Below are 13,314 nucleotides of genomic sequence, written 5' to 3'. Positions count from 1 at the left end.
CCCGTATCATCCAGCCACAAATGGATTGGCTGAGCGGTTCGTACAAACCTTTAAAAAAGCAGTAAGGGCCACGTGCGATGACGACATTCCACTGCAGCATAAGGTGGACAATTTCCTGTTAGCCTACAGAAATGCAACACATGCAGTCACCAACCAGACCCCGGCCATGATGTTCTTTAACCGAAGGTTGAGATCTCGTCTGGATTTGCTCAGACCAAATGTACGAAGAGATGTTGAGAATAAGCAATTCCAGCACATCAATGAGAAGCCGACAAGGAGCTTCAATGTAGGGCAACCAGTCTTGGCCCGCGACTACCGAACAGAGAAATGGCAACCAGGAACGATATGCACACGGCAGGGGCCACTAATGTACACAGTGGATGTTGGGGAGAACATTGTGAGACGCCATGTCGACCAGATCCTAGAGTCACAGGAATGAGTCAACCCCATGTCTCGCGTACCTGGTGATGAACCCGACATACAGGTAGCATCTACCCCAGAAACAGTAACATCGGAAGCTGATGAACCAACCGACGACAGGGGGCCAGAATCGCCTCCGCACCAAGAGCAAAACACTCAGGAAAGGCTCTATCCAGAAAGGATCAGGAAGCCGCCCCAAAGACTGAATTTATAAATGGACTATTTTCAGTTAATGTGCATGTTAAAAGTGTTAATTGTTAAATGAATGTTATGCTACTGTTAATCTAAAAGGGGAGGAATCGTAGTGTATGTACCTTTAAGGGGAGAACTACTTTTTACAGCTCCTGTATACTGTAGTACCGGCAGTGACCACACCTGTATATAAACCCTGAGTAGGGATCTGTACGTTAGTTTTAGAGTAACCCTCATCCAGCAAACACCTGTTGATTGTTCCCTGCAGTCTCTTGTCAAGTTATTGAAGGACACACAACCTCAAGGTACATGGATCTAACAGCCAGAAAAAGCAAAAGGTAGTTGGTCAAACAGTGACAGAAACAAATCGAATGGTAACCATTGACAATCATTCATATTGTATTGGGGCCAGAGGATAACCAGCCAATCGAAGGTCTCATCCATCAAACCAATCTGTCCCCAGCACCTTACAGGCAGTGTATCCATTATATTCCTATAATAGTGGAGCACATACCATTATCTGTTTGCATAACAAATGACAGAAGTTGTATTCAGCACTGGTGTTTTGATTGTAGACAGAAGGGAGCAGATAGCATAAGTGGTTTTATTTGCCCGTTAACACAGAGTCACACCCGTATTACTACAGCACTAGTTAACCATCTCCAAAATAGAGATACAATCCAGCTCTCATGTACTGTGTACGGAGACTAAACTCAGCATGCCAACAGTAATGCTTAAAGCGTTACCATGGACTGCTAAAAAGAAAAGTTAAAAATACATCGTCTTAAGTCACTGGAGTTTGTTGGTTTCCAAATTAATATTAAAATGCTCTCTGTTAAGAGTATCAATTTTTTCCTTACACAATACTTGTGGATTTTGCTTCATTTGGATCATCATAGTCGAGACAAATCAATACCAACCATTACCAGACACTAATTTGAGCTCATGAGGGACACGGTCTATCACAATGTAAGTGCCATTACAGGCAGAAATCAATTTGCTACGTCAATTTGTGTAATTAAACAAAGAGATATGGATATACTCACAGACTTAATGAATTCAACGTGCACATTATGCTTCTTCAAGAATTTTAAAGGATTTTAATCAATACTTTAAAACAAAAATTGCCAGTGCTTATTTTCTACATAAAATACTCATGCTGCTCTGTTCAGTTCCAGCAACAAATATAACTTGGACAAGGGGATTATGGGTCTTACAACTACAAGAGGTAGAACCGGAGATAATATTTATTCATATCTGTTTAAATAAAGCAGGGCATACAGCAGCCAATGATTTTATAGCTAGTTTTGCAAAAAGCATTTCTCATCCACTCTTTTTTTTTTGAGAAGGTTAGTGGTGCATACACACCATGCAGGTGAGCAACACTACCATAAACACATGACGTTGCAAAGAAACTTCCATTATGCCGCCAGGCAGTATTTTCAACCCTCCCCCAAAATAAATGCTAACTAGATTCGGTTGAGCTCATTTCCTTACATTTTTATGAAAGTAGCCATGTTAAACTTTTAATGGCGTGCTAATAACCAGCAATCCTTTAAACACTGTCAGTTAAAGAAATGCAGATCTGTGTGGAATTCAGAGAGAAAACTCAAAACTCGCGCTGTACTAACTTCACTTTATAACTGCATGCAGTTCTAACAGAACTTGCAAATAAAACATCCAAAGCGGTGCAACAAAATGCAATGAGCTTGTTTTCTCAGTGAATGGATTGCATTTATTTGCTCACCAGGACTAATCACACTCCCACTGCTGAATGCATTTGTCTCACCCTTGGCGGCTAGTGTCATTGGCAAGCTGTGGTATGTCATCTTTCAAAATATGCACGTGCACACAAAGCCGATACAAGGCAAATTTTCAGTAACTTCAGTGGAATAGCAAAAAAAAACTGGTGCAAAATGCTCAGCAATTAGGGTATAAACTGACAGTTTCCTTTACATAGGTTTAAAAAAATACTTGCCAAATTTTTCAACCCACTGTCACCTAATTAGATCTATGGATGCATAAACCAGATTACAAGTATCGTATACTTAAATCACCTTCTCTTTTAAGAATTTCTGAAAAATGTTGCAGTTCTGTTATGCAACCCATCGGTACCACTATTGGATTGTTTTTATTGATATTTTAGTAAAACTTCTGATATAGTGTCACATAGGAGATTGGTCCACAACACTGCAAGGCACAGCATAGGTGGAGTGCTGCTGAAATGTTGGATCAATAATAAGCTAAAGCAGAGGAAGCTAAGGGGAGTTGCACATGGACACAGAAGGAGGTAACTAGTCAGATGCCTCAGGGATCAATGCCGAGGCCACTGCTGTTTACAAATGTACAGAAGTGACTTGGTGTGGGGATAAAAGCAAAACTCTCCAAGTATTTGGGTGACACCAAACTGGGAGGGACTGGATACAATCGGGAACAGGCTGATCAAATGAAAAATGGACCTGGCTAGATTGGGGAGCTGGGCTGATGAGTGTCAGATGTCAATTAAGGAAAGGAATGGATGTGCATTTATGCAGCGCCTTTCACAACCTCAAGATGTTCCAAAGCACTTTGCAACCAATGAAATACTTTTGAAGTGTAGTCACTAAGGGAAACGCGGCAGTCAATTTGCGCACAGCAAAGTGCCACAAACAAAGAGATAATGACCAGGTAATTATTTTTCTTAGTGATGGTTGAAGGATAAATATTGGCCAGGACACTGGGATAACTCCCCAGCTCTTCTATGAATAGCGCCATTGGATCTTTTACGTCCACCTAAGAGGGAAGACGGGGTCTCAGTTTAACGTCTCATCCGAAAGGCAGCATCTCTGACAGTGCAGCACTCCCTCAGTACTGCAATGAAGCATCAGTCTGGATTATGTGCTCAAATCTCTGGAGGTTTCTTGAGTGGGTCTTGAACCCATGACCTTCTAACTTGGAGGCGAGCCACTGAGCCAAGGCTGACACCCAATTAACGGCATAACGACAAATAAAGTCATGAGATTTATAAAGGATAATAAGAAATGGTGTAAGCAGTCGGCGCAGACTTCATGGATTTTGAACATATGGGTTTTTAAAAACTGGACAGGCTGTTTGGGGGGGGGGGGTGGGAAAGCAGTGAAAAAAAGCACTCAAGCTAGAGGTGACTCACGTAACCAGGTTTCATTCGTATGGAACCGAACTGTCCTTGGGAACAATGGCCCGAGAGGCCCACTTCCAAGTCTTGATTAACAAGGCTGATGACTCATTGTTCTGGTCAAGAGGAACTCGTTAAGTTAATCGGCTGGAAGATCGAAATGAGTTCGAAGACCATTCAAACCCGAGAGGAAGCTTGGAAACCACTTCCCTGAGGCCATGTGTCCATTAAAACCACAGCCAGCGGTCTGTGTATTGGAGGGGTATATCAGAGGGCAGTTTGGATAGCTCTCTCTCTCTCTCCTGCCCTCCACACAACGGAACATCAAGAGGAGTAGAACCTTGCTCTTCCAACCGAGGTGGACTTCGACTAAGGCTGGGACTTGCATGCCGCAAGGCCAGTACGGAACCAGGTAGCCGAGATATACGGGAGGAAGCTGCAAGCAAGATCAAAAGGGCAATCTAGGTGAGGATTGCCAAGCCTACACACCCACAAGATCACTTAGCTGTGTGAGGGGATGCCTGTATGTTCCTACCAAACCAGAGGGTGTTTAGCGTTGGAAGGGTCCTGTGATAGTTTAGTTCATGGGAGGGTGTTTTTAGGCCATGGTAGGTCAGCACGGCAGGGGCTTGTTGGACAAGTCAGCGTTGTACTGTTTTAAACTGTACTGTTGTGTTCACACCACTCGTACTGTATGCGAGTAGAGTGGTTTTTGTCAACCTTAATAAACACTGTACGGGTGGGCCCGAAAACGCAGTCCGTGTTCAAATCTGTCCTCAGTAATCCCTATCGTCCAGAACTTGTAGTAAGGGGGTTTGCGTGCTCGCGACGGGCGGGGCGAAACCACTTACAATAATTGGCGATTGCGGCAGAGGCCATAGGAAACTGGCCACCGCAAAAACTGGTTACAATGGCAATATATGCTAAGTTGTATTATTATACAAGACACACACAGGAGAGGGAATGAATAATTACTGGTGGATAGATAATTGAAGCCATCAGCACACTGTGCACTAGCAATAAAGGGAGTAAATATCATCATGGGCTGTATAGCCAAGAGAATAGAGCACAAATCTCAAGAAGAAATTCTGAGTTTGAACAGGGTAGTGGTCTGGCCCCACCTGCTGTGCTACATACAATTATGGCTATATCATTGTGGAAAGACATCCATGGGCATTGGAGAAGGTACAGCAAAGACCAACTAAATTAATAGTTGGGATTAGGCCTCTGGGTTACAAGATGAGGCTGCAGCAGGTGGGAATTTTTACACAAGAGAATGCTAGGAGGTGATCTCATTTAAGTATTCAAGACGCGAAGCGGAATAGATGAGATAAATGTCAATGTTTTCAACATAGTCACAAATTCTGCAATAAGAGGGTGTAGCCGCAAACTTAGAAGAAGGGAGTGTGAAAAGACAGTTTAAATTTATAGAGTGGTGAATATGTGGAATAGACTGCCTAGGGAGGCAGTGGGGGCGAGAGTGATTTTTGTTTGATGATACAAGGAATTGGATAATACTTGGCAAAAAAATTGATAGAAGGATTGTGCAATATGAGATTTCCTAGGCGCTGAGACCAGGCCGCTGGTCTTTTGTGGTCTTGTACATTCCTACGCGCCCATGTTTTTATACAAGCAAAATGATTCTTGGCAAGGAACTGAACTGTTCTCTCTCTATAGTGTTTTTATCACTAACCAAGTTTTCTCTATCATCCTAATGGAGGTGTTAATCAGTTTAAAATAAATGGTCTCAGTGACGCTGTTAAAATAGAAGAGAAAGGAAATTGATGCAAGTGCCTTAAGCATTCGCACAATAACATCGCTGAGAGTCTCCCACAGCCTCTCATCTCACTTATTCTCATTCATTACTGGAGAAAAAAAGGTAACTCATCTGTTGCTGTGATCAAATCGATTCCTGAAATCCATCTGGTGAAATGCATCGAAAAAGCAACCCACAGAAAAGAGGTCAAATCACCAATGCACTAAAATCATGAAAGTCAGTGATGCATGATTATTATTCTTTTTGCATTCAAAAATTTAATGGCTTCTTAATAATAAACAGCATGAAAACATGCCTTTTCATGCTTCATAAACTAGAGCTTACATCTATGATATAATCATTTTAATATCAGTTTAATCAACTTACCTTATTGACGCAGTGTCTATCAGCAGTGCTGTAAAAATGGCCAAGGCCTTTTGACAGACCTTGTTTGCAACAAGTGTCAATGAAAATTTCAAAGAACTGATTGATGGATTTTACAGAAAATGCACAGACAGCTGCTCTATTGGTTGGTTCAGAGGACTCTGGCTTACTTTGCGCAAATATTGCAAAAAGTACATCCTCTTCTGTAGAAATTCCTAATTGAGCAGCAAGATCTGCACCTGGTTTAGTTGCATATGCTGCCTGCATGATATTGAAGACTTCTATATTTGAGGATCTCTTCTTTCGTTTTTCACTGATGATACATTCAAGCGGCATTTCTATATAAGAATGCAAGTAAGGATCAGACGTGCATAACCGAATAATTTTGGTGTGAAGTGCCTGCGAGCCCAACGATTCATGTTGCACAGTTAAAAAATAAACATATGGCCCACTTTCAAAAGCATAAAGATAATTAATTGGATAGGCATCCCTGTATTGTGGAATAACATCCATATATGAATGTTCATTGAGGAACTGAAAACCATCTTCAGATTCCTTTAACCTCTTTATGGATATTGAATGTAATTGGAATGGCAGAGGAGCAGAACTCAGTGTTACTCCTGTATACAACTTCACAAATCCATCTTTCTTTGTCAGCAACACTCTTGTACCCAGCGGGCTTGCAATGCAATCTGGGCACTTGTTGGGTTTGTTGTTCTGGAGTGAATACATGCACTGAACACTCTTGTAAATACTGGCAGGATCATCTTGCTGGAGATTGTGGAGAAAACAAACACCATTCCTTGTGCTGCCACAGCTAATGAGCTGATCGCCGTAAAAAGTTTCGATAAGCAAGACCATGTTTGTGTTGTTTTTCCACACAGCTTGGGAGCCGTCTTCCTTTTCCTCACAGTTGTCACATGATGAACAGTTCAGGGATTCCAAGACAGGGCCAGTTTTGAATTCGGAGAGCTTTTCTAGGTTATTATTCACAACATAGATCGTATTTACTGCTCCTACATATATATACTGATTGTGGAGGACTAAGTTCTGTATCAACGTTTCTGCACTAAAGCTGGAAAAGTTGTACTGCACATTCAAGTCCAGATCTGCGTTCTTCTTTGCTTCCTCACACTCTCCGTTGCTCAGCTGCACTGTCAAACTCCCAAAGAGCAACAAAAGACAAGAAATGCTTGCTGGATGCTTCATTGTAGTAAGTATCATCAACTGCAAGACAAAAAATAAATGGTCGATTATAACCAATGGCAAGACTAATTGCAATATGTAATTCACGTAGCTTACGATTTTTTGTTTTACAGTTCCTAAACACACATGCAACTATCAACATAACTAAAACTAGTAATTCCCTGATGGCTCAGCTGGTTAAGGTAGCGAGTAGCTAATCCATACATAACAGGAAGATCGCTGGTCAGAGCTTCGCTAGTGGTGGTAGGGTAATACAATTCACCTCAGTATGCTGGGATGGGGGAAGAGGAGGAAACAACCAATTGCTATGTACTGACTCCTGCTGGAAGCGGGTGGAGGAGGAGGTTAGGGTTGGGCTCAGGGCTGCCCACTTGTCATATAGCCTACTGACACTCACAGTGTGGGCAAGGTACCAGAGGGTATCCAACACCATGGAATCACACTCTAGTTAGAGTCAATACCTTGAGAATGGAAGATGATAAAAATTGGGTAAAAAAAAAAGTTCAGAAAAATAAGTCATTTAAAAAATATTCTAATTTTCTCCCCTTTCATTTGGAAGACATCTTCTCTTCCTGGGATATGATTTCCTAGGCACGAGCAGCCCTCCAGCAACTCACCCAGCTGGCCATACCTCAGGCGTCAGCCCAGACAGTTAGTTGGAAGTTGGATAGTTGGAAGACTGTGAGTGAGGATACCATCGCAACAGAGTGTTGCACTATTCATATTTAACAAGCACATTGCACACATTCCAGCAGGAATCACTGGGTTATAATCAGGAGCAGGGAACCAAGGCGATTTCCCCTTTCCTGGACCAAGAACATTAAGGCTAATTGCTGAGTCCCAATTGCCCCAGCAGAGATCAGCTAACATCACATAGACACCGAATAGAAGCTGGGACCTCTGGTGTGTATGCCTGAGACCTGCACAGGGTGCTGCCTTCCCCCACTATGCCGTCAGGGAACCAGTAATGTTTTTCTTTTTGTAGATCAAGCTCTTGCTCTTCACCTGTACATTAGGACAATTGCACAACAAATTCCATTGTGAAACAGAACTGGTTGACCTGTAGTTTTGTTGAGATAACCAACTCCCTTTGCCACTACTCTGTTCTTCCACAACTGACTGCTGGCAAGTCATTTTTTATGGGGGGGGGGGGGGGGCGGGGGTGGAGGCAGGTGGTGGAGAAACAAAGTGAAACATAAGGCAAGCTAACACGGATTCTGTTATAACTATAAACTTATGGTTACAATAAATTACTATTACATTTCAGTCCTCTTTCAATGGGGCAGGGTAATTAATGGCCAGGAATTTGCGGTCAGCGGCGAAACAAAGGCATTCGCCGCTGGCCCCAATGTAACCTTCGCACAAAGATCTCACGATCTCTATGGCAAGAATTTTGGGTTTTCCGACATGTAATTGAAATCAACTGAAGTTAATGGGGATTCCCAGCGAAGAGCTGCTGTGACGGCAACAAGCTGTCTAAGCAGCCAATCAAAACACAGAAGTCTCACAGTCCGTGAACCAGGAAGTAGGTAAGCTCCTAAAATTCTAACTCTTTAAAAATGTTAGAGAGCAAAACAAAAAATATATTTTTTTAAGTTTCTTAAAATTTTTAATTTTTATTAAAATGGATAAATTTGACACTGCATAGAATTAAAATTAGTTTTTCCAAGGCCATAACATTTGTTTAATAGTCAATACGCTGTTAAAACCCCAGTTACACCTAATCCAAAAGGGTCTCACTTTTAATGGGGGATTTAACAGCGTAATTACTGCAGAAGAGCCAAAGTTTTCATCCGTTTCCATGACTTGAGAGATTACACTGATTGCCAGCTCTGGCGGGGGGGCAACAGCGCAGCCTGTAGAGAAGCAGTAAATGACAGGCGGCAACTTCAGGATTTCCGCATTATTCTGTGCATGCACTAAATCCTGAAGTTGCCGTCAGTTTCAAAGGCGAAATGACGGCGAGTACTGCCAGTTGGCCGTCATCAGGACCACAAATTCTGGGCCAATGAAACCTCATCATCAGGTCATCCAGCTGGCTGCTCACTCCATTCAGTGCTCGTGACATCAAAGTGGTGTAGAAGTTTTGACTGCAGTGAAATTAATGAGCTAGAAATTGCGGTCGGAGGCGTACCTCTGGAGTACGCCTCCGATCCGCAAAACATTTCCGCACCTACCTCCACGTGTCCAAGCTGTGGAGAGTTCCGGTCTCCAGGTGGACGGCTGCGTAAAGGCCCACGGATCCCAGGGACGCAGGCGGTTCGAAAGCGTCCCTGGGATCATGTGGGCCCTGTTCGATCCATGTATCTTAATGTTGTGTCCTTCAATAATCAGACAAAAGACTGCAGGGAACGATCAACAGGTGTTTACTTAATGAGGGTTACTCTAGAACTAACTGTACAGATCACTACTCAGGGTTTAGATACAGGTGTGGTCACTGCCGGTACTACCGTATACAGGAGCTGTAAAAAGTAGTTCTCCCCTTAAAGGTACATACATTACAGGCCCAGTCCTCCAATCACAAAGGAGAATTCCATTGCAGTCATTTACGAAGGGAACCCCCTAATGATATGCAATGTCATACCCAAATAATTAAACAATTTACACATTTCTAATAAATATAAATGTACTGAATTTATAAGTCCCTTCATTACACCAAATACAATAAAAATGTTGATAAATAATTTTAAACATCTTAATCTGGGCCCATATTTTCATAAACTAATTTAAAGTGTATGTGCATCATTTTTGATTTTTAAATGTTTATTTTAAGGCTTATATATACCCTTACGCTGATGAAAGCAGGCCCTACGGCTGCTTTTACCAGCCATAAGAGTTTCGTGGGCAATTGCTGGGCAGTTGTTGGGCAAATAGCCCAACTCTGCACCAGCGATACTGATTTTACAGTTGGTTCGGATGATCTGTCAAGGCGTACCTTGACAGATCGCAAGTTCCGGGTTTCGCGCATGTGTAAGCGCATGAGGAAACCCAGACGTTGCGGGGCTTTTCAGATGGATTGTGTACGCCGTCACGGAGACTGCAATTTCTGCCCCAATACTTTTGATTGTAGTCAGGAGCAGTCAAGTATTAGCTTTTACCAGTGTTTTTTTTATTCGTTTATGGGATGTGGGCGTCGCTGGCAAGGCCAGCATTTATTGCCCATCCCTAACTGCCCTTGAGAAGGTGGTGGTGGGCCGCCTTCTTGAACCGCTGCAGTCCGTGTGGTGACAGTACTCCCACAGTGCTGTTAGGTAGGGAGTTCCAGGATTTTGACCCAGCGATGATGATGGATTGGCGATATACTTCTAAGTCAGGATGGTGCGTGACTTGGAGGGGAACTTGGAGGTGGTGTGCTTGACAATGTGGGTCAGCGCACCCCAAGGTCATTGATAGAAGACCCTCTATTTGCATTTTTAATGCCCGCCAGTTTATGCGGTCTCTCCAACTTTCAGTTTAAAAACAGCATTTTAAAAAACACCTCTATTCAAACGGGAATTTAGAGTCATTGGGCTGGATTTTCATTGAGTCGTCGGGTAGGAGGCAGGACTACAACTTTCGGGGTTGTAGTCCCGCCTCCATCGAGTTCTAGCCATCCCACGTGATTTTGACTTGATTGACCTTGTTGAGCCCGCCCAGCGGGCTCAGCAGGCCAATTAAGGTCCACCCGGCAACAGGTGGCATCACAGATTGATATTCCATCTATCAAGACCTTTTGACAGATGAAATATCAGCGTTCGACAGCTGTTTGAAGCAGTTAAACACAGACAATCTGTACTCTAAGTTAATTCCTTCCTGTCAGGATGATTTAGAGATCTCCCCGGAACAGAAAGCTGAATGCTGGAACTTTTTGACAGATCGCGGCCATTCTGCTTTCTGTGCCGGTGAGATGAGGGACTCCCGAGACCTGAAGGAAGGCTGTAAAGGTATGTAAAACTTCTTTAAACACTTTACACACACCAAACACACTTACCTCTGCACTCATGCACCCATCACTCACCTGAACACCAGACATCTCGACCCCTCCAAGCCCTTAATCCCAACGGCCCGCTTCGCTAACTTGGCATGGTTTGGAGCCGTCGGGAATCCCACATTTCAACAATGAAAATAGGGATTAGGCTAAAAACTGCCTGTTAACTACCTGTTAACAGGCAGTTAATTGGCACTACGATCGGGTATCCGCCTCCTTTGAAACTGGCATGGAGGCGGGTTAGGGGCGGGATGGGTTCGTGCCCCCCGATTTCACAATTTTAACCCCCCCACATGCCTCCAATCCTGCCTCCATGGTCCAATGAAAATCCTGCCCATAGTCATAGGGCTCAATTTTCATTGTGCTGTGGAGTCGGGATTGGAGGCGTGCGGGGGGTTAAAATCCTGAAATCGGGGGTCCCGACTCCATCCCGTCTCCATGCCAGTTTCAAAGGAGGCGGGTAACCGCCCCGCACTGGGACCCGCCTACCCAAGGCGGGAAGGGATTAGTGCCAATTAACTGCCTGTTAACAGGTAGTTAACAGGCAGCTTTTAGCCTAATCCCTATTTTTAAGCTTGAACTGTGGGATTCCCGACGGCTCCAAACCACGCCAAGTTGGAGTCGTCGGGCCGTCGGGTCGAAGGGCTTGAGATGTCGGTGTTCAGGTGAGTGATGTGTGCATGAGTGCAGAGGTAAGTGTGTTTGGTGTGCCTAAAGTGATTAAAGAAGTGTAAATGACCTTTTCTTACCTTTTCAGCCTTCCTTCCTTTAGGTTCGGGGAGTCCCTCATCTCACCGGCACAGAAAGCAGAATGGCTGCGAACTGTCAAAAGTGACAGCCTGCAGCTTTCTGTGCAGGAGAGATTTCTAACTGAGTCTGTGGAGAAGGACTTATGTTAGAAGTAAGACTGTCAGTGTTTGACAGCTTCAAACAGCTGTGAAACACTGATATTTCACCTGTCAAAACGTCTTGACAGATGAAATTTCAATCTGTGACGTCACCTGTTGCTGGGTGGCCCTTAATTGGTCTGCTGAGCCCGCTGGACGGGCTCAACAAGGTCAATCAAGTTAAAATCGCGTGGATTGGCCGCATTTCAATGGAGGCGGGACTACAACCCCGAAAGTTGTAGTCCCGCCTCCAACCCAACTCCTGAATGAAAATCCTGCCCATAGAGTTATACAGCACAGAAAGAGGCCCTTCAGTCCATTGTGTCTGCGCCGGCCATCAAGCCCTATCTATTCTAATCCCATTTTCCAGCACTTGGTCCGTAGCCTTGTATGCTATGGCGTTTCAAGTGCTCATCTAAATGCTTCTTGAATGTTGTGAGGGTTCCTGCCTCTACCACCCTTTCAGGCAGTGAGTTCCAGATTCCAACCACCCTCTGGGTGAAAAAGTTTTTCCTCACATCCCCTCTAAACCTCCTGCCCCTTACCTTGAAACTATGCCCCTTGGTTATTGATACTCTAGTAAGGGGAAAAGTTCCTTTCTATCTACCCTATCTATTCCCCTCATAATTTTGTACACCTCAATCAGGTCCTCCTTCAGCCTTCTCTGCTCTAAGGAAAACAACCCCAGCCTGCCAATCTCTCTTCATAGCTTAAACGCTCCAGCCCAGGTAACATCCTGGTGAATCTCCTCTGCACCTTCTCCAATGCAATCACATCCTTCCTATAGTGTGGTGATCAGAACTGCACACAGTATTCCAGCTGTGGCCTAACTAGCGTTTTGTACAGCTTCATCATAACCTCCCTGCTCTTATATTCTATGCCTCGGCTAATGAAGGCAAGTATCCCATATGCCTTTTTAACCACCTTATCTACCTGTCCTGCTGCCTTCAGGGATCTATGTACATGCACACCAAGGTCCCTCTGATCCTCTGTCCTTCCTAGGGTCCTACCATTCATTGTGTATTCCCTTGCCTTGTTGGTCCTCCCAAAATGCATCACCTCACACGTTTCAGGGTTAAATTCCATTTGCCACTGTTCTGCCCATCTAACCAACCCGCTTATATCGTCCTGTAGCCTGAGGCTTCCCTCCTCGCTATTTACCACTCCACCAATTTTCGTGTCATCTGCGAACTTACTGATCATACCTCCTACATTCATATCTAACTCATTAATGTACGCTACAAACAGCAAGGGACCCAGCACCGATCCCTGTGGTACACCACTGGACACAGGCTTCCAGTCACAAAAACAATCTTCGACCATCACCCTCTGCCTCCTGCCACCTGCCACTAAGCCAATTTTGGCTCCA

At 43.9% G+C, this 13,314-nt stretch overlaps 1 protein-coding gene across 1 annotated transcript in view; it reads right to left on the bottom strand.

The window, feature by feature from the left end:
• met (MET proto-oncogene, receptor tyrosine kinase) overlaps nt 1-13,314 on the bottom strand; it is a 148,874-nt gene that overhangs the window by 112,015 nt on the left and 23,545 nt on the right. Inside the window, exon 2 of the mRNA XM_086009795.1 lies at nt 5,889-7,112. Within this exon, the coding sequence (XP_085865921.1) occupies nt 5,889-7,109 (1,221 nt within the window). The 5' untranslated portion in view covers nt 7,110-7,112. The remainder of the gene's footprint in view (nt 1-5,888; nt 7,113-13,314) is intronic.

Source organism: Somniosus microcephalus, chromosome 16, assembly GCF_052327205.1.
Source record: "Somniosus microcephalus isolate GS21.2 chromosome 16, FLI_Smic_1.0, whole genome shotgun sequence".
Lineage (NCBI taxonomy): Eukaryota > Metazoa > Chordata > Chondrichthyes > Squaliformes > Somniosidae > Somniosus > Somniosus microcephalus.
The sequence above is the reverse complement of the archived record's forward strand: the minus strand, read 5'-3'. Positions and strand labels throughout refer to the sequence as shown.